Source organism: Sminthopsis crassicaudata, chromosome 3, assembly GCF_048593235.1.
Source record: "Sminthopsis crassicaudata isolate SCR6 chromosome 3, ASM4859323v1, whole genome shotgun sequence".
NCBI lineage: Eukaryota > Metazoa > Chordata > Mammalia > Dasyuromorphia > Dasyuridae > Sminthopsis > Sminthopsis crassicaudata.
In genome coordinates this window covers 611,075,080-611,096,541 of record NC_133619.1, presented here as the reverse complement: position 1 = coordinate 611,096,541, position 21,462 = coordinate 611,075,080, and the positions used below count along the sequence as shown (strand labels likewise).

The window sequence follows — 21,462 nt, the reverse complement described above, 5'->3', positions numbered from 1 at the left end:
ATCAACTGATGCTGAGTGAAATGAGCAGGACCAGGAGATCATTGTATATTTCAACAACAATACCGTATGATGATTAATTCTGATGGACGTGGCCTCTCCAACAATGAGATGAACCAGATCAGTTCCAATAGAGCAGTTAACGAACTGAGCCAGTTACACCCAGCAATAGAACTCTGGGAAATGAGTGTGAACCACTACATAGAATTTCCAATCTCTCTATTTTTGTCCGCCTGCATTTTGGATTTCCTTCACAGGCTAATTGTAACTGTTTCAAAGTCCGGTTCTTTTTGGACAGCAAAACAATGTTTGGACATGTATACATAGATTGTATTTAATTTATACTCTAACATATTTAACATGTATTGTTCAACCTGCCATGGGGGGGGGGGGGGGAAGGAGGGGAAAAGTTGGAACAAAAAGTTTAGCAGTTGTCAATGCTGAAAAATTACCCAGGCATAAAATTTTTTGTAAAAATTAAATTAATTTTTAAAAAAGAAACAGCTCTTGAAGAGTCGTAAGTAAAAATATTAGAAAGCCGAAGCACTGATATTTTATCCTGACACGAGAGAGTGTTAATCGCGGTATCCGTCAGTCGGTGTCGGAGCTGGGAGCACCCCGGAACAGAGCGGGGAGGTGTCTCGGATGGAAGGGCTCTTAGAGCGGACTGTCAGAGGCAGACCGGACACCCCAGAACAGTACCTGGAGGTTGCAGGGTCAGGGAAAGGATTCAGACTGGATGACGTCAGCATGAAACAGGCTGGATTTAGGGGGAGTTCAGCACGTGGTAACCTCGGCTGGCTGACACTGTCACAGCGGAGAGCTCTGCACGTGGATCGGCATGCCCCTCCCCATGGGGGGGGGGAAGGGAGTCGGAGAGGCAGTTTTAGGCCGGATGAATGGAGAAATTGGGGAGCAGCCCGAAGAGGAGGATGGAGCGCTGAGTCAGGAGGCTCATCTCCCCGATCCTGCCTCGGACATTTACTAGCTGAGACCCAGGGCAAGTCAATTTCCTGCCCTGTAAAAGGAGCTCGGCAATCGAACGGCAACAAAGTGCTTTCTAACAATCCCAGCCGTCCCTGGGCTGCGGCATGACTAAGGGCTCGCAGTCGCGGGTTGTATTCAAAGCGCGGTGAACGCGGGGGCCGGAGCTCCCAACTCGCAGCACACAGCCGAGCAGAACAAACCAGACATTCTCCGTGCACTGCGCCGGCGCGGGACCTGGGAGGCGACGCCCACCCCTGGCCCGCAGTGTCTGTAAACAATCTCCTCGTGGGCAGCGCTCCCCGCCCCAGAGCTGTGCGCCTGCGCGGTGCCGGAGAGGGCGCGGGGCGGGGCGGCCGGTGGCCGGTGGCGTAGGTGCTGGTTGGTGTTGTCGGGGTCGCGGACAAGGCCACGGCCATGGCTCTGCGGCAGGCGCTGGGTCGGGGCCTGCATCTGGGCCGGGCGCTGCTGCTACGCTTCTCGGCCAAGCCGGGCCCGGCGGGAGGCCTAGGACGAGCCGAGCGGCCGGGGCCGGCTTGGAGCCTCGGGGTCCGACGGGCGCCGGCTCCGGGGCCGGGGCCGGGGCCGGGGCTGGGCCTTCCCAGTCGCTACCGCTTCTTCCGAGAGTCGGTGGCCGGGCTGGCGGCGCGCCTGCAGCGTCAGCTGGTGCTGCGGGCCCGGGGCGCCGGGCCCCCCTGCGGCCGCGCGGTCTTCCTGGCCTTCGGCCTGGGCCTGGGGCTCGTCGAGGAGAAGCAGGCGGAGGGCCAGCGGGCGGCCTCGGCCTGCCAGGACATCCAGGTGAATGCCGGGGTCGGGCTCTGGGAGCCGGCTCCTCGCACAGCCCGGGGACACGGCAAGGTCAAACCCGGTGGGGAGGAGTGGACCGGCCCGGGGGCACCGGTACTGGTATCAGAGCTCGAGGAAGTGGACCTAGAACCTCTTAGAACTAGAGCTGGTGAAGACCCCCAGTGTGGTCTCAGAACCGCCTTAGAGCCACTAGTGAGGGAGACAGCATGTGGCAAGGTCATCCCCGGGAGGGAATGTGAGCACATGGGACCTAACCTTGTGAGGAACCTTAGAACCCGGGAGGTCAGAGCTGAGAGGGCCCTTAGAACCCAGGAGGTCAGAGCTGGGAGGGCCCTTAGAACCCGGGAGGTCAGAGCTGGAAGGGATCTAGAACCCAGGAGGTCAGAGCTGGGAGGGCCCTTAGAACCCAGGAGGTCAGAGCTGGGAGGGCCCTTAGAACCCGGGAGGTCAGAGCTGGGAGGGCCCTTAGAACCCGGGAGGTCAGAGCTGGAAGGGATCTAGAACCCAGGAGGTTAGAGCTGAAAGGGCCCTTAGAACCCAGGAGGTTAGAGCTGGGAGAGGCCTTAGAACCCGGGAGGTCAGAGCTGGGAGGGCCCTTAGAACCCAGGAGGTCAAAGCTGGGAGGGCCCTTAGAACCCAGGAGGTCAGAACTGGAAGGGATCTAGAACCCAGGAGGTTAGAGCTGGGAGGGCCCTTAGAACCTGGGAAGTCAGAGCTGGGAGGGCCCTTAGAACCCGGGAGGTCAGAGCTGGGAGGGCCCTTAGAACCCGGGAGGTCAGAGCTGGGAGGGCCCTTAGAACCCGGGAGGTCAGAGCTGGGAGGGCCCTTAGAACCCGGGAGGTCAGAGCTGGGAGGGCCCTTAGAACCCGGGAGGTCAGAGCTGGGAGGGCCCTTAGAACCCGGGAGGTCAGAGCTGGGAGGGCCCTTAGAACCCGGGAGGTCAAAGCTGGGAGGGCCCTTAGAACCCAGGAGGTCAGAGCTGGAAGGGATCTAGAACCCAGGAGGTTAGAGCTGGGAGGGCCCTTAGAACCCAGGAGGTCAGAGCTGGGAGGGCCCTTAGAACCCAGGAGGTCAGAGCTGGGAGGGCCCTTAGAACCCAGGAGGTCAAAGCTGGGAGGGCCCTTAGAACCCAGGAGGTCAGAGCTGGGAGGGCCCTTAGAACCCAGGAGGTCAAAGCTGGGAGGGCCCTTAGAACCCAGGAGGTCAGAGCTGGAAGGGATCTAGAACCCAGGAGGTTAGAGCTGGGAGGGCCCTTAGAACCCGGGAGGTCAGAGCTGGGAGGGCCCTTAGAACCCGGGAGGTCAGAGCTGGGAGGGCCCTTAGAACATCACACATAAGTCACAATTAGAAAGGACCTTAGGACATAGAAATAACAGGGCTAAAACACAAAGCCTGGACTGAAAGGAACCTTGAATGAACTAGAAGAGAACTTAGAACATCATAGCTGAGAGATTATGCCATTTATTACCTATCTGACCCTGAGCAGTACTGTACAGAGAGCACTGGGACTTGGATCAGGAAGCTCTGCGTTCAAATCCAGTGTGTCTGCCTTTGTTTTCTCAAATATAAAATGAGAATACTAGCACCTATCACTTAGCTGAGGGACTGCTAGGAGGTGACATAATTCATGGTGTTCAGTCCTGGAGCCTGGAGGACTCATTTTCCAGAGTCAAGTCTGGCCTCAGACACTTCCTAGCTGTGTTACCCGGGACAAGTCACTTCCCCCAGTTTGCCTCAGTTTCCTCATCAGTAAAATGTGCTGGAGAAGGAAATAGCAAATGACTCCAAAATTTCTGCTAGGAAAACCCCAGTGGGGTCATCGAAAGCCAGATACAACTGGAAACTCTGTATGCCTGGCATATAGTAAATGCTTAATAGATGCTTGTTCCTCTCAATCCAATCTGTAAAAGGAGGGGGTTGGATGAGAGCATCTTCCATTTCCTAATCCTTTAAAGCAATATTATGTGGCACAAAGTTCTAGATTTTAATCTGGATGACGAAGATGTTGTTACCTCACTTATGACCTGAAGCATCTAGGTTTTAAGGCATCCTACATCTCAAACAGTGGTTTGAGGGGGTAAGGAGAGACACACTGGCAGTAGGATCTTCCCAGTACGTTCCTTGAGGACTGAGACTTTTTATTTGGGTCTCCTCATCTTTGGGACTTTAATTCACAGAATGTCAAGGATAAGAGAGAGTTAGGTGGCTTTATATCCCCTTAGTATTCAGTCTGCAGCCTGTGATTTTAAGCAAAAAATTTGTTTTAGCTGGTACACATGATCTCATATGGAATTTACTGATGCTGACTACTGTTCTAGGGATTAAAATGAAATGGTAATTGACACCAAAAGTCTTGAAATCTATATTCAAACTCAGGTAGTACGCTCACAGGTAGAAACTTTAACCCAGTGGCCCATCCCTGAAAAACCTTTAATCCATACATTTGATCTGGCCTAACATCCTTGAATATTTAGAGGAGAATCCTGCATCCCAAAAAAAGTTTAAGTGATTTTCCCAGATGATAAAACTCTATCACAGCAGTTCCAAACTTGTTTTGTTTTTTCCTGTGAGGCAATTGGGATTAAGTGACTTGCCCAGGGTCACATAGCTAGGAAGTATCTGAGCCTGGATTTGAACTTGGACCCTCCTGGCTCCAGGACCAGTACGCTATCCACTGTTTGGTCAAGACCAAAAGATCAACAAACATTCAAACAACCATTGTTTAAGAACAGCTTTTAAAAAGGCAAAAGACAGCCTTGAGCAAGATATATATAGGATAAATCAACAACTGAGAGGAACGGTACCAAAATTAAGAAGCTTCCTAGACAGTAGGATTGTAGTTGAAACTTAAAGGGAAGCTAAAGAGGTCAGGAGGCAGAGAAGAGTGGGCAAAATATTCCAGCGGAGTTCTCTATGGAAGAACAGGGAGCCCAATGTCACTGGGCTTAAGGTAGAAGACTGAGAAGGTTGGAGGGGGCCATGTTGAGAAGGCCATTGAATGTCAAAGGGTGTTTTACATTACATCCTGGAGGCTAGAGGGAAGAGGGAGCCACTGGAGTTTATTGCCTAGGTGTGACCTTCGGACCTGAGCTTTAGGAGCTTTGTGGGAAGTGGGGCACGGCCCCCTATTTCCCCCAAAGCAGGCTGCCACTAGAGAATAGAATGAGATAATGAGGGTCTGCCCCAGAATTGGAGCAGTGTCGAAGCAGAGGTGGTGCAAAGGAAAACCGACAGTCCCTGACCCCAGCTTAGATGCAGAGGGTGTGTGAAGGGTCCATTTAGGTTGGAGAAGCCTAAGGTCTGGGAGGTTGGTGCCCCCTATGTAATAAGGAAGGCAGGAGGAGTGGGCAGGCTGCCACTGTGAGTCTGTTGAGTTTAAGATGACTTCTGGACGTTGAGCATGCCACGGCCCAGCCAGGGATGGGAACTTAAGTCTTCTGACTCCTGACTCCCAGGACTCCTCCCTTGACTCATGGCCATGTCACTGCCAGCTCTTGGTTGCCCTGGTCTCAGGTTTGGCTCTTCCTGCAAGCAGAACCCCTCGGGCTCCCACACCTCTCTCCCACGTGCTCTTCTCCATCCCTTCACCCACAGGTCCCTATCGACTTTGTTTACATAGAGTAAGTGGTTGTGAGGAGCTGGGGCCGCCGGCCTGCCTGCTGGCAGGCTGGTGCTAAGGGACTAGAAGGCGGGCTCCCCTTGGTCATTTTTAGTCTGCTGCACATATTCTGGGGGCTTTCCCAGGCCCAACTTACTCTGCTGGATTTGATGAGAGATACAGTGTGATAACGTCCCACTTAGCTGTGGCTTCCATGCTTGCTTGGCATTGTCCTCCTGACAGATGGGCCAGGAGGCCAAAGTCTTGTTTCAGGCCCTCAGCTCTTGTGCCTTTGGGGCCTCTGGCCAAAGAGCCTGCAGTTTTTGGCAAGAAGAGACCCATGTAAAGTACTCTACACAAGACCCTGATGACCCAGGGGAAAGCTGTGTACTTGGGCCGGGGTCTGCCATTTGGGCCTGTCTGTTAGCTGCCTGTGCCTCACCTTCTACCTGTGCCTGCCCACAAGATGAATGTAGGGGCCAAAGGAGATAACGGGTCAAGGGCTTTGAAGCCCAGAGAGCACCATGTCAGCTCTTCCTCTTATTAGTCCCAAGGGAGCAAAGCACTTGCTTGTGGCAGCCCCGGGAGGTGGAGGTGCTGATGTTATTCCCGTTTTACAGAGGAGATGGGAAATGTCAGAACCAGGATGCAAACCCAGATCGCCTGGCTCTTACCACCATGCCGTGCTAATGAGATCGGGAATAAAGGGGAAGCGCCGAGTAATTGGTGTGGATCAGGTTTTCTGGGAGGCTGGGGAGGCATAAACTGTATAGAGACAAGTAAAGAGGGTAGTGAAGGAGGTGATGAAGAAGGATGATTGAGAGAAGGTAACAGGAGGAGTCCACAAAAGTTCCCCAAACTGCCGGGGGCTGAAGAAAGGGCTATGAGGGTTTGGACCAAGATAGCAGGAAAAGCTAGGGAAAGATGATTCCTTTAGCAAAAAGAGGAAAGCCAGTTTTAGGGGGATTCTTTTCCAAGAAATCCCAAAAAAGATTTCACTCATCAAGACCTGCCCCAAACTGAGAGGGAGAATCAGCTTCACTGGAAGCCTTATTTAGGGATGTCGGTCTGTCTGCAGTTCACAAGACCTTGGTTGTGTGCAGCATTAATAACCTGGTGGGGCACACTGCCCTTTATCCTCACTGTGCCCACTACCTGTCTGATGCTTGTCCTCTGAGGTCTTTGTTAAGAGAGCTATCTCTGTAGCACAGACAGATGGGCAGCTCGGCAGTGAGTGTGCTAGCTGCAGAGTCCAGAAATTCTGACTGCCGACCAACCCTGTGCTCTGCTGTAAGTGGGGAAAAAAAGGCATTTGTTGCAAAGTTGCTTTGGACAACAAAGGTCTGGACGGCTTATAGCCTGGGCTCAGGGGGTTGGGACCCGGTGCGGAGGGCCATTCGCACCGGGGGCTGGAGAGCGGCCATGAAGGGGGGCCGCCTCTCACCCAGAGCGTAGCGCATGTTTGTGGGGCACCTGGTGCTAAATCATTCGTAGATGACCTGCTTCTTTTGGCCTGGGAACAAAGGACAGAGGTTTCTGTTCCAGCTCCTGACCTGACCTTGCTTGAGTGACCTTGAACCTAACCTTGCTCCATCCATAAGTCCAGGGGCATACAGGCCTCAGGTAGCCCCTTGCTTCACCGGGCCTTTTTTCTCCTCTCATAGGAAATTTTTACCCAGAAAAACAAGCTTCTTCCTGACCCTCTGGCAAGGAGGCGTTGGCAGGGCTTCCGGCTGGAGGAATACCTCATCGGACAGTTCCTTGGCAAGGGATGCAGTGCTGCGGTGTATGAGGCCACCATGCCCGCCTGGCCCCAGCAGCAGCAAGGCCCCGGACTCCTCCTGGGGCCAAGTCCAGCCACGGCCCCCCCGCCGGAAGGCGAGCAGAGCACCGGGCCCACGGCCACAGCCTTTCCCTTGGCCATCAAGATGATGTGGAACATCTCGGTGAGTACCTCACCACCTCCCAACCCTCGGCCTCTGGAGAAAGTCTGGTCTGGAAGCTGCTCAGTGATAGACTCATCCCAAAGGGTGAAACACTACCTCAGGAGAGATTCCAGGTCAGGACCCTAACCGGTCCGTCCCAGTAAGCAGACTGATCCCGAGCCTCGGCTTGGGGAGTCCTCAGAGCCTCAGAGGGTGTCGCCTGGGAGGAGCGTGCCCTTTGTCGGGCCGCCTGCCAGCATCTTGGGGACAGGGTGCCCGTGTTAGAAGATGTCAGGTGGTCTGGGCATGTGCACTGATTAGATTTTGAGTCAGAAAGGAGAAGTGGGAAACAGCTTGTGAATGAGAGACAAGATTTGTCCCGACGGGATCAGTGAGTCTCATGGTTAATGCAGTCCTCTCAGGAGAGCGTGAGGGTCCCACAATCATAACCAGGGCTCAGCAGCTGGTGACACACATGTGTCCCAGCCACTGGAGCAAGGGAGGGGAGTCCGTTTGCCTCCCCACCATGTTCCCTGAGGGTTACTGGGGCTTGGGTTGCTGGGAGTCCGAGGCTGAGGCTAGCTCCAGCGGTGGCTTTCTCCTCCCTCTAGAGAGGGCTCCTGGTACCCTTCCCCCTGCTCCCCCTGAGGGAATGAGGGTTCTGTCCCCTGCCTGCTGCCTCTGGGGTAATGCTGTTTGTTGGGTCTTCCTCATAGGCAGGCTCCTCCAGTGAAGCCATCTTCAGCACCATGAGCCAGGAACTGGTTCCGGCCAGCCGCATGGCCCTGTCTGGGGAGTATGGGGCCGCTGTTCTCAGGTAAGAGTCTGCAGCCCCTGGTGGACACGGGGGCTGGGGACAAGGGAACCATGGGCCGTAGTGGAGGGACACCTGGCCTGGACTTGGCAGGGGCACCAAAGTCGTGGCCTCGGCCCCCTGAGGATGGAAGCAGCCCTCCCTTCCCCCTCACTTCCATCTCCCAGCAAAGGCAGGCCCCTGAGCATGTTTCCCAGACTCACCTCGGCCTGGCCCCCTCCCAGGCCAGAGAGGAATCAGCCGGCCCTCTATGCTTGGAGAAGCCGAGGTCAGGCCCCTCTGATGGCCCCAGCGGAGCTGGCAGCTGCTGACAAAGAGCAAGGGCAGGGCTCCCTCTAGCGGTGCTCACAGGTACAATGCCCGCAGAGCTGACTCTAACCAGCACCCACCTCCCAGCTATGGCAGGAAACCTATGAGACATGTAAGATAAACACAGGTGATCCTCCTGATGGAGCAGGAGAGTGAGAGGTGCACACATGTGTGTTATATGCATAGTTACATACAATTCAGTCTTTTTTTTTTTTTTAATTTGGTATTTTTTCCTCTTCCCCTCCACTCTAAAGGCTTTTTCTTGTCTCTCTTAATACACCCCATTCAATGTCTCACTTTTCCTTTCTCCCCATCATTTTATTTATTTAGATTTAGATATCATGCTTTCATGTTCAATTCACATCTGTGCCCCTTTTCTATATATATTCCTTCTTTTTTTTTTTTTTTTTCTTTTTTTTCCCCTTTTTTCTGAGGCTGGGGTTAAGTGACTTGCCCAGGGTCACACAGCTAGGAAGTGTTAAGTGTCTTGAGATCACATTTAAACTCAGGTCCTCCTGAATTCAGGGCTGGTGTTCTCTCCACTGCGCCCCCTAGCTGCCCCCTTATATTCCTTCTTAATGTACAACAAGAAAGTTCTTAAGAATTACAAGCATCTTCTCATGTAGGGATGTAAACAGTTTAACCTTATTAAGTACTTTATGATTTCCCTGGTTTACTTTTTTTATGCTTCTCTTCAGTCTTTTATTTGAAAGTCAGGCTTTTTATTCAGCTCTTCATCAAGAGTTATTTGAAAATTTGGAAATGTTCTATTTTACTGAATGCCCATTTTTTTCCCCTGAAGGATTATACTCAGTTTTGCTGGGTAGGTGATTTTTGGTTGTAATGTAACTACTTCCTTTGCCCTCTAGAATATCACATTACAAGACATCTGGTCCTGAATGTAGAATCTGCTTGTGTTATCCAGACTGTAGTGCCAAGATATTTGAGTTTTTTCTTTGTCTGCATGCAGTATATTCACCTTGACCTGAGAGCTGTAGTATTTGGCTATAGTGTTCTGGAGGGTTTTCATTTGGGGATCTCTTTTAGGAGGTCAGAATTTTTTTTTTCCTATTTGTTCATTTTCCAGGTCTTATCACTTCACTTTTAACTGTTTGTTAAAGTGAGTTTTTGCTTCAGGGTGGAGGGTACATTGTCCTAAACTTCAAGGGTTTTGTACAGCTGTTTTCAGAGATATTTCTAGGGACTTAAAAGTTTTCAGTTCTTTCAAAATAATCTAAGGAAAGGTATGTTTAGTACTCTCCTGGTCTGGGCTCTGGTCCATGAATGACTCAACTACTCTTTTCTGCCCTGGAACCGGGATGAGGTCCATGTTCCACTGAAGCTCTGAGCTGTGGTGCACTGAACACTTCTTGCAGGGAGATTGCCACCCAGGACTGAGACTTGAATGTATGAGCAAAGCAATAGAGACTTCCTCACTACTAGCGAAGAGACCTGTAATCTTCTGACCAGTTTTTTAACCCCTATTGTCTGAGGGCTGAGAGCTCTGAAAGCCGCCATTGCTACTTCTGATTCAGTGGCTCCTGGTTTGTTGGGCCTGGGGCTGGCTGCCAGGGCCTGCACCCAAAGTGTCATGGTCTGGAAAATTGCTTCCCTCTGTCTTTTTGCAGGTTCTGCTGCTCTTGAATTTTTTTAGCATCATTTGAAGGTATTTAGAGGGCTTGGGGGGAGAGCTTGGGTGAGTCCCTGCCTGTACTCCACCATCTTGGCTCCTCCTCTCAAGATCCAAGTCTTAAGAACAAAGGAGAGGCACAGAAGAATTAGAGAAGGGGATCATTAGGGCTCAGCAGGGCCATCATCCAGGAGGCGGTTGAGGTGGGCCTGGAAGGGAGTGCATTTTCAGCAGAGATTGAGATCAGCGCCTCCCCAAATGAAGACTGGTGTTAGCAAAGGTGAGGAGGCCAGAAAGTTCAGATAGTCACGAGAATTTCACATGTGGAGAAGAGTAGTGGAACCCGAAGGAATGTGGTAAGGGGCCGTGGCTGCAGCAGCGTCCAGGTCCTGAAGGCCCGACCCGGCCAGTGCCACCACCACTGATGAGCTCTGCACTAGAAAGTCACTCCCACAGACGGTCCCTGCCTTTAAGGAGCTTCTGTCCGGGGGTTTCAGCTCCAACCTTGGGCTCGGCTCTTTTCACTCCAAGAGAGCGTCCTTTCTGTTGGGCCGAGCTGCCTTGGTGATCTCAGGCAAGTCAGTTAATGTCATTGGCCCTTAGTTTGCTGGTCTAAAAGATGCGAAAATGGGACCAGGGGATCTCTTCCAGCTCTGAAAGTATGAATGGGCTTGGGGGCTCTGCCAAGAAGAATTTTGAGCAGATAAGTCTTATTAGTAGTACCAGAGGGATAAGATATAATACCAGCAATATGAACTGAGGCTCCTAATAGACTTAAGATAGCTCTGGCTGGCCCTTGTATGTCAGAGGCACTTAATCAGTTTTGATCAGTGAATGTATATTCGGCTTTTCCTCACAGACCTAACGTGCAGGCTGCTTATAGGGTAGAAGTGTTCTTCTAGACCATTGTATATGACCCAGCATTTGGCAGCCTGCATGCACTGGCACTGACCCTGTGCTTTGGAAGAAGCAACTGTGAAAACCTGTCTCGGCCATGTTAGCATTCCTTATCCAATTGGAGTAGTTCATTCCATTTTATATGTCCAAGATGTGGCCTGATGTGTTCTGTCACTTTGACTGAAACAGGAGACAGGAGAGAGGTTCCAAAAAGCTGGCCCCCCACCCCAACATTATCCGAGTGCTCCGGGCCTTCACCTCCTCGGTGCCCCTCCTGCCTGGGGCCCTGGTGGACTACCCTGATGTTCTGCCTCCAAAGCTCTACCCCTCCGGCCTGGGCCATGGGCGGACGCTGTTCCTGGTTATGAAGAAGTAAGTGCTGGTGAGACCTGGGGAACCAGGACCTTGTCGGGGCCATTTTTGTAGTGGAAGAGCTAGTCATGAACAACTGCATGGGAATCACCAAGTGAGATGTCAAGAGTTGTCCAGATGGGACATGTCAAAGCTCAAGAAGGGGCTCCTGCGGGAATAGGGAGAAAGTATGGGCTTGGGGACTGGAAACCTGGGCTTGCCTCCCTACTTGGGGATGTGGGGGTGATGGGACAGGACACCCAGCAGCTGCCCCACGAGGCGTTCTCAGGAAAGCGTTTGTAAACCTTCAACAGTTGTAAGAACAAGTTCTGTTCAATATTAGACACCTGTAACGTGCTCTCCTGGCAGTTACAATTACTAGTCTGTCCTAGACCCACCAGAGCACCTTTGACCACTGTCCTTTGCAGTGTGAGCTCTACCCGGCTCGCCTCCTCTGAGGCCTTCTAAGGTCTCTGGCCACAATCTCTTGAATCTATAGCTTAATAACCGGTAGCACACTCAAGAACAGCCACGTGTAATCTTAAAAGCCTTTATTATACCTACTCACATAATGCCCTAACTGATGCCCTGACTTGTTGGTTCCCTGGTGAACACCTGGTCAGAAGACCCATGTGTTCACTACCAAAACCCTTACCTCTTTCGGCTACCCATCTTGGCTTGGCCACCCAGGCTAGGAGCCAGGGTGAACAGCACGAGGTTAAAGAGGGCGGTTGCTGCCTGCAGTGGGCTTATATAGGGCCTGTGAGGTCACACACACAGCCAATCAGCGAGAGAGTCACCCATTACAAAACTATCTCAATATGGCCAGGATCCCGCCCAAGGGCAGTCCTAATATCCACAGAAATTACTTCTGGGCCTCAATCCCAATGCACTGTGTCCGCCCATTTAAAGGGCCCTTACAGACACCTACTGCAGAGGCCAGACAGTAAAACAAAGTCATTTTGAGAGTTCAGGCGGGATGGCTGCTGGGGCCCTTCCAGCCCTGCTGGGCACGTGTACTCACCAGCTAAGCTGGGTTATTCCCTGCCTTGGGCCCTGTGGCTCTATTGGGGAGGGGTGTGTGGGCTGTGGGGCCATCATGTGCCCTCCCTTGGGTTTCAGAGCAGGTGAAGGAGGAAACAAGAGGTAGGTCCCAGGTGTAGGCAAAGGAAAATACTGGTCCAAGCTGTAGGAGGTAGAAGTCAAATGTGCGCTCTCGCTCTGTGCCCAGCTACCCCTGGACGCTGCACCAGTACCTGCAGGCGAGCCCTCCAAGCCCTCGCCTCGCCACCATGATGCTCCTGCAGCTGTTGGAAGGAGTGGATCACCTGGTTCAGCAGGGCATCGCACATAGGGACTTAAAGTCGGACAATGTCCTTGTGGAATTTGACTCAGGTGGGTGTCCTGGCAATGGTGCTCATGGAGAAGAGCCTCTCCCAGACCAGTGAGGAAGTCGGCCGCCTTTGCTCAGGGTGTGGGGCAGAGATAAGGGGCACTTGATGGGGGAGGGGGCAGAGCTCTAGCTCGTCCCAGAACTGCCTTTGTCCTTGACTGGGCACAGGCAGTTTGTGCAATTAGTCAGAGCCTGGATTTGGAGGTCAGAGGATCACACCATTGGGTCCAAATCTTGATTGTGCTTTGATTCTCTATGAGGCCTTGGAGAGGTCAGTATTCTCTCTGAAATGAGCAAAGGTGTCCATTGCATAAGTCAAGGTCAGATTTAGAGCTGGAAGGGCATTTAGAGACCACCTAAGTCTATCTACCTTATTTTACAGGAAAGGAAACTGGCAGAAGAGAAGGGCCAGCTGATTCAGCTGGGATCATGCAGCTAGTCTTAGTGTTAGCAGTGAGACCTGAGCCCGGCTCTTTCTTTCAGTACCATGCTTTCTCTAGATACCTTTTCACTAAGTCCAAGATCTCAGAGCTCCAAATCCAACACTTAACAGTGGCTTTTTTTTTTTTTTCCTTTTAAATACTATTGATAAATAGTAAATCTTTGTGTGTCCCTTAATTTTGAATATTTGCAACTTGGATTTTCTTAAATCACTGCACACCTGTGTTTATCACACCTAGTTTCCAGTCTTCTGATCTGCCAGTGACAGAAATGATTTTTAATAACCAGTGATTTGGGGAGCTCCTTCCCCCTATTGAGCCTCAGCTTCCTCATCTGTTAAAGGAGAGGTTGGACTAGGGGGTTCCCCTAGGTTCCTGCCTGGTTGGAGACCTGTAGCTTTAGTCCTGAAGCCAGCAGGGATCCAAGAGGGGAGAGTGAAGGGCGCTCTCTATTGATTGTTCATTGGCCCCTACCTGTTGCCTTACCAGCTGGCTGCCCCTGGCTGGTAATAACAGATTTCGGTTGCTGTCTGGCTGATGAGAGCATTGGCCTACAATTGCCTTTCACCAACTGGTACGTGGATCGGGGAGGAAATAGCTGCTTGATGGCTCCTGAGGTAATTCTTGCTATGTGTGTGTCACTAGGGAAGAACCCCTCCCGGGATTTAATGGTTGGGGTTTTTCCCCCTTTACAATGTGGATCCAAGACCTGACACCCTTTTATTCTCTAGGATCCCTTGATCTTTGCATGCACGTGGTGGGTATAAAGAGCACTAGATTTGGAGGGGGAGCGGGGTTTAAATCCAGGCTCATTCACATCTGGTGAGACTAGAGGCAATTCACTTTACTCAGAGCCTGTTTTCTTCTCTAAAATGAAGATCATCCTTAGGATGGAAATGCTTTGTAAATCTTTGGAGTGTTAATGTAAATAAAAGTTATGTGATCTAGCTTTCAACATTCAGTAAGGACCTTTTTCTAACCCTTATTAGGAAAATATTTAATCTTTTGTAAGTTCTCTGTGAACTTAAGAAGGACATAGGATTATCATACCAGGCAGGGCCAGCAGATGCCCATTCAGGGCGACTTGTGAGTGACAGAAGCTGTCCACACACAGTCTTGATGGGAATGCCGTAGCACAAAGGTGGTAGGTGTCCACTGCTTCCTTTTCCCATGCAGGTGTCGACAGCTTCTCCTGGTCCCGGGGTGGTGATCAACTACAGCAAAGCTGACGCCTGGGCAGTGGGAGCGATCGCCTATGAGATCTTTGGACTCCCCAATCCCTTCTATGGACATGGAGGGGCCCAGCTGGACAGCCGCAGTTACTGTGAGTCTCAGCTTCCCGAGCTGCCCGAGAGCGTGCCCTTGGATGTGAGGCAGCTGGTGAAGGCGCTGCTCCAGAGAGACGCCAGCAAGGTGAGAACCGGGGCCATCCCTGCTTCTGTCACTTGCAGTTGGTAGGGACCTGGGACAAGGCCTGAAAAGCCAGTTCATCCACAGGGGCTGCCAGAACTTGGCAGGGAGCACCGTGAGCCAAGTGCTCAGTCTGTTTCCCCAAGCTGAAGGCTACTCCTGAGAAGCTCAGAACGTGTTTAGGATTTCTAGTGAGCAGGGGCCAGCCAGGCAGATGGTTAGTCAGGATCCTGGGAATTTTTTTCCTCTCTTGTTAGAGGTCATTCAGGAGAGCCAAACTCTCAGCTTCCCCTTCCTACTTTATAACATCTCACATCAGATTTTGGAGGGGAGCCAAGAAAAGGACTGGATGAGACCTCTATCCCAGGACAAGTTAGGAGGTCCATAAGAGAGGTCTGGACATAGCACTGGGACTTGGAGGTGGCTATGGTGGCAGCCTAGGGCCTCTGTGGCCCAGAGATGGTGAAGGATTGACTGGATAGTTGGTCAGGAGTTCATAGAGGACCCTGAGCTAACACTGGGTGGAGGACAAGGTACTGTATGGCGACTACCAACCCCAACCAGTTCTTGGTCTCAGTTCTGGGGCAGAGGGGAGCACCAGCAGAAATTGGGGCACACAGGAGAGGAGTAACCCACACCTCTCCCTAGAGCACACCACCTGGAAAGCAGTGAAAATTTGTAGGGGCCCCCTCCCCCAAGTAACTGGAAAGAAGAGCAGGAAAAAGGCTGAAGCTTAAGACAGTACCCCCTTTCCCTCCCCAAGATGAGCAGAGCCCAACTTTAACATCAAACGCAGAGTCAAGAAATAGACTAGAAAAATGAGAAAATAAACAAAAAGAACCATAAACATCCTCTATGGTGGCAGGGAAGACCAAGACACAAACAAGACAACAGTGAGAAAACAGCAAAGCCCTGAAGGGAGGCAGAGGGTGGGAAGGTCATGTAAATTGTTTCTTTTTTTTTCTTTTTTATTAATTTTTATAATTAAAACATTTTCTTTGACAGTACATATGCATAGGTATTTTTTTTTTTTACATTATCCCTTGTATTCCCTTCTGTTCCGAGTTTTTCCCCTCCTTTCCTCCACCCCCTCCCCTAGATGGTAGGCATTCCCATACATATTAAATATCTTATAGTATATCCTAGGTACAATATATATGTGCAGAACCGAATTTTGTTGTTGTTGCTGCAAAGGAAGAATTGTATTCGGAAGGTAAAAATAGTCCGAGAAGAAAAACAAAAAAATGCTCACAGTTTACACTCATTTCCCAGTGTTCCTTTTTCTGGGTGTAGCTGATTCTGTCCATCATTGATCAATTGGAATTGGATTAGCTCCTCTCTATGTTGAAGATATCCACTTCCATCAGAATACATCCTCATACAGTATCACTGTTGAAGTATATAATGATATCTTAGTTCTGCTCATTTCACTCAGCATCAGTTGATGTCTTTCCAAACGTCTCTGTATTCATCCTGCTGGTCATTTCTTACAGAACAATATTCCATAACATTCATATACCATAATTTACCCAACCATTCTCCAATTGATGGGCATCCATTCATTTTCCAGTTTCTAGCCACTACAAAAAGGGCTGCCACAAACATTTTGGCACATACAGGTCCCTTTCTCATCTTTAATATTTCCCTGGGATATAAGCCCAGGAGTAGCACTGCTGGATCAAAGGGTATGCATAGTTTGATAACTTTTGGGGCATAATTCCAGATTGCTCTCCAGAATGGTTGGATTCTTTTACAACTCCACCAACAATGCATCAGTGTCCCAGTTTTTCCACATCCCCTCCAACATTCATCATTATTTGTTCCTGTCATCTTAGCCAATCTGACAGGTGTGTAGTGGTATCTCAGAGTTGTCTTAATTTGCATTTCTCTGATCAATAGTGATTTGGAACACTTTCATATGAGTGCAAATAGTTTTAATTTCATCATCTGAAAATTGTCTGTTCATATCCTTTGACCATTAATCAATTGGAGAATGGCTTGATTTCTTATAAAATAGAGTCAGTACTCTCTATATTTTGGAAATGAGGCTTTTATCAGAACCTTTAACTGTAAAAATGTTTCTCAATTTGTTACTTCCCTTCTAATCTTATTTGCATTAGTTTTGTTTGTGCAAAAGCTTTTTAATTTGATGTAATCAAAATTTTCTATTTTGTGATCAATAATGATCTCTACCTCTCCTTTGGACACAAATTCCTTCCTCCTCCACAAGTCCGAGAAGTAAACCATCCCATATTCCTCCAATTTATTTATGATTTCGTTCTTTATGCCTAAATCTTGGACCCATTTTGATCTTATCTTAGTATGTAGTGTTAAATGTGGGTCCATGCCTAATTTCCAGTTTTCCCAGCAGTTTTTATCAAATAATGAATTCTTATGCCAAAAGTTGGGATCTTTGGGTTTGTCAAACACTAGATTGCTATTTTTATTCACTATCTTGCCCTGTGAACCTAACCTATTCCACTGATCAACTAGTCTATTTCTTAGCCAATACCAAATGGTTTTGGTGACTATTGCTTTATAATATAGTTCCAGATCAGGTACAGCTAGACCACCTTCATTTAATTTTTTTTTCATTACTTCCCTTGAAATTCTCTATTTTTTGTTCTTCCATATGAATTTTGTTATTTTTTCTAGGTCATTATAAAATAGTTTCTTGCGAGTCTGATTGGTATAGCACTAAATAAATAGATTAGTTTAGGGAGTATTGTCATCTTAATTATATTCGCTAGGCCTATCCAAGAGCACTGAATGTCTTTCCAATTATTTAAATCTGACTTTATTTTTGTGGCAAGTATTTCGTAATTTTGCTCATGTAATTCCTGACTTTCCTTTGGTAGATATATTCCCAAATATTTTATACTATCGACCGTTATTTTGAATGGAATTTCTCTTTGTATCTCTTGCTGTTGGAATGTGTTGGTAATGTATAAAAATGCTGAGGATTTATGTGGATTTATTTTGTATCCTGCAACTTTGCTAAAATTCTGAATTATTTCTAATAGCTTTTTAGCAGAGTCTTTGGAGTTCTCTAAGTATGCCATCATGTCATCTGCCATGTAAATTGTTCACAAGTCCAACAAGAATTCTGGGAAGAGTTACAGAGAAAAGTGGGAGAGGAAAAATTGGGGAATAAAAGTGATGTAAGCAAATTGTAAAAAGAGAATTGTCAGATTAGGAAGAGAGGCAAGTTGAAAATAACAGCCAAGATGGTGGAATAAAGGCAGAGACTCCCAAATTCTCTCCCAAACAACTTTAAAGGAACAGCTTAAGATGAATTCTGAAGTGGCAAAAACCAATAAAGGGACAGGGTGAAACACGTTTTCTATCCTGAGACAACTTAAGACAGTGGTAGAAAAGGCAGCTTCCAGCCCCTAAGTGTTAAGGAGGTTGTCCAGCTGGTCAGAAGGTTATACAGAATCCTTTACTGGCACTGGTACAAGGACTCCAGGATGAGGAAGAGCCACTAGCACTAGGAAGCAGCCACAGGGAAGGAGACCCCGGTCAGTTAGATAGTAGAAAAGTGGGCTCGCACAGACCAGAGCACAGGCCAGGAGAGCAGTGACCACCCCTCCTTGGATCATAATGCCTTGGAAAAATTAGAAACCCACAAACCTCAGAACTACCTCTGAAAACAATAGCATGAAAAACTTGAGGTTTGGGACACTACCCCCTCCATCCCAAGACTTTTAACAAAGTTAAAAGTTAAAAATAGCCTGGAAAAATGAGCAAACAATAAAAAGAATAAGACCATAAAGTTACTGTAGTGACAGGAAGATCAAAATACAGATTCAGAAGGTTAGGGAAGGGGATAAGAGAAAGGGGGAGGAGGGATAAAAGAAGGCAGATTTAGGGAGGTGGTGATCAGAAGCAAAAGACTTGAGGGAGGGGAGGGTACAAAGAGGATAGTGCAATAGGATGTAGAGAAATGCATGGTAGTAACACCGAAATGGGATGAATTTACTCATAAAATTGCAGAATGAATTAGATACCTGGAACAGAGAAACATACACACATACTTGAAATAAGGACTGGAACTGAATCTATTATTAAAAAAAAAAAAAAAAAAAAGGCAGGGATAGTAGCAAGAATGATCTCAGACAAGACAAAAGCAAAGAGACTTAATTAAAACAGGTTATCAGGGACACTATTTTGCTAAAAGGCACCACAGATAATGACATAATAACCAAAATTTTTTACAACTAGTTTTTCTAATAAAGACTTCATTTCTCAAATACGTAGAGTACTGAATCAAATTTACAAAAATAAGAACCATTCTCCAGTTGATAAACAACAGGCAGTTTATAGAATAAAAGTTATTAATGATCATGTGAAAAAATTATATAAATCATTAAGAAATGCAAATTAGAGCAAACCTAAGGTGCTACTACATATCCATTAAGCTGGCTAATATGACAGAAAAATGACAACTGGAGAGGAATGTGGAAAAATAGGGACCTGCTATATTATTGGTTGAGTAGTGAACTGGACCACCCATTCTGGAAAACCATTTGGAACCATGCCCCTTCAAGGGCTTTAAAAATTCTTTGACCCAGCAACACCACTACTATTTGTTATCAGATAGATTTTTTTAAAAAAATGCTTTTGTATAGAAATATTAAATAGTAACCCTTCTTGTAGTGGCAGAGAATTGGGAACTGAGGGTATGCCCATCAACTAAGGAATGACCGAATCGAGTTGCAGTATATGACTACAATGGAATACTTTTGTGCTATAAGAAATGAGGGGAATGGTTTCAGAAAAATTTGAAAGTATATATATATATGAAGTAATAACATAGAAGTGATCAGAACCACAATATACTTAAAAGAGTAACAGCCACATTATAGTAATGGTTAACTTAAGACTTCACTACTCTGAATAGTGATCTGAGACACCACAGGACTAGTGATAAAAAATGCTATCCAGCTTCAGAGAATTGATGAACTGAAGAGTGCAGATCAAAGGATAATTTTTTCCTTTTTTTTGCAAGGCTAACATGAACACATTTTACATGATAGCACATGTGTAGCACATTGCTTACCTTAAGCGGATAATAGGTTGGCCAGGAGGCGAGATAAACATTTTGGATTGTGCTAAAGGCAAAAGAATAAATTATCAGGGCAGCCACTGGGCCTACCTCTAGAGTCAGAACAATATGAGTTCAAGTATGGCCTCAGATACTTAAACACTTAATACCTATTTAATCCTGGGCAAATCAACTCCAATTGCCTCATGGTAGGGGGTGGTAATTTTTTAAAAAAACCCAATTATTCGATTAATTCATTAAGGAAAAGGTATATTAGTACTTTAGCTAATGATTTGTTTTTTGCTGAGGCAGTTGGGGTTAAGTGACTTGCCCAGAGTCACACGACTAAGAAATGTTAATGTTAAATGTCTAAGACCCTCCTGACTTCAGGGCTGGTGCTCTACCCACTGTGCCACCTAGCTGCTCCATGATGCTTCTTTATGAGAAACATCCAGACCATCTGCCTCATAGGACTGTGAAGGGTAAAGTAGACATGAGGCTGATGAGTGAGGTGGTCTCCATGTTAGTATAAGGTGGGTTGCAGACTATTAATTATAGTCAGTGACTCATTACATCTTCTCTTTCAGAGACCATCTGCCCGAGTAGCAGCAAATGTGCTTCACTTAAGCCTCTGGGGTGAAAGTATTTTAGCCATGAAGAATCTGAAATCAGACAAGATGATTGGCTGGCTCCTTCACCAATCAGCTGCCACTCTGCTGACTGACCGGTTGATTGAAGGAAACCGGATAGAAAACAAAATGAAGATGTGCTTCTTGGCTAACCTGGAGTATGAAGCCCTTTGTCAAGCTGCATTCCTTCTCCGTTCCTGGAGGGTAGCACCTTGATGGCCCCACATCACCCAAAACTTACTAAAAGTATTTAGTTAGCAGCATTTTTTGTGTCTTAACAGTATTTGTAGGTGCAGGAGGTTTGTGCGTGGAGTCAGGAAAATAAGAGGTGGGAGTGGAGTGAGGGGGACCTCTGGGCTCCCAGCCCTGAGTCCAAGCAAGGGAGATGCAGAAGCCTCAGCCTGGGTAGCTGTTGGAAGGATTTTGTGAAAGGGGTCACTTCATGATCAGGTTGTAGCTATTAACTTTAGTTACACAGCAATGGGCAAGTTATATGAGGTCGACTAATGAGGAGGATCAGACTAAGATCACCAAAAAAAAAAAAAAATTTCGTTTGCCCAGACACTTGAGGGGAGCAGGCAAACTAAAAAAATCTGATCCCCAATTCCAACAAATGAAATTCTTTTATTTCACAAGAAACTTGGGGCATGAACAATTTGCACCATGGGGAAGAGGCTGGCTATGATGGAGAAGATCCAAGTTAAAAGCCCTGTGATTCTAGGATCATAAAAAGGTGGTGTACGGTTACATGCAATATGTATGGTTAAGCATGCAATATGGTCCTGGCATATTTCTGGGAGTAAAAACCAAAAATTTGGCTCGGAGCAACTTTCCCAAAGCCTAACAAGTGCTGTGGAACTTCCCGCTGACTTTTATAGGCACTACTTTCAAGAATTAAATGCATGTTTAACAAAGGTACAATCAATATATGCCTTGAAATGGGGACTTGGTGTGGTTTTATGTCGGGGAACAAAAATACCTTTTCACAAACATCTCAGGTTAATTAAATTCAGACCCAGTTACCTTAAATTACTTCTCTAAGGGTAGCCCTGGCTCTAAGGGGACTTGGTTTTGATGATTTTTGACACGCTACAAAAACCCTTTAACTTTAAGCATAAAACGGGAGCAAGAACAGTTATAATACCCAGGAACAAGAGCCAAAACTTTTAGATAGAAAAAATCTGTATGCAACCCATGTATCTGAATTAGCTACTATAATTAAACATGTAAA

At 47.8% G+C, this 21,462-nt stretch overlaps 1 protein-coding gene across 1 annotated transcript; it reads left to right on the top strand.

The window, feature by feature from the left end:
• The first annotated feature begins 1,251 nt into the window (after positions 1–1,251).
• Positions 1,252–21,174, top strand: PINK1 (PTEN induced kinase 1). The gene is made up of 8 exons (XM_074306011.1): positions 1,252–1,779; positions 7,051–7,332; positions 8,028–8,128; positions 11,151–11,333; positions 12,544–12,707; positions 13,635–13,762; positions 14,322–14,558; positions 20,190–21,174. Exons 1-8 carry the CDS (start codon positions 1,399–1,401, stop codon positions 20,445–20,447), a joined length of 1,734 nt encoding a protein of 577 aa, XP_074162112.1. The 5' UTR covers positions 1,252–1,398; the 3' UTR covers positions 20,448–21,174.
• Positions 21,175–21,462: the final 288 nt, after the last annotated feature.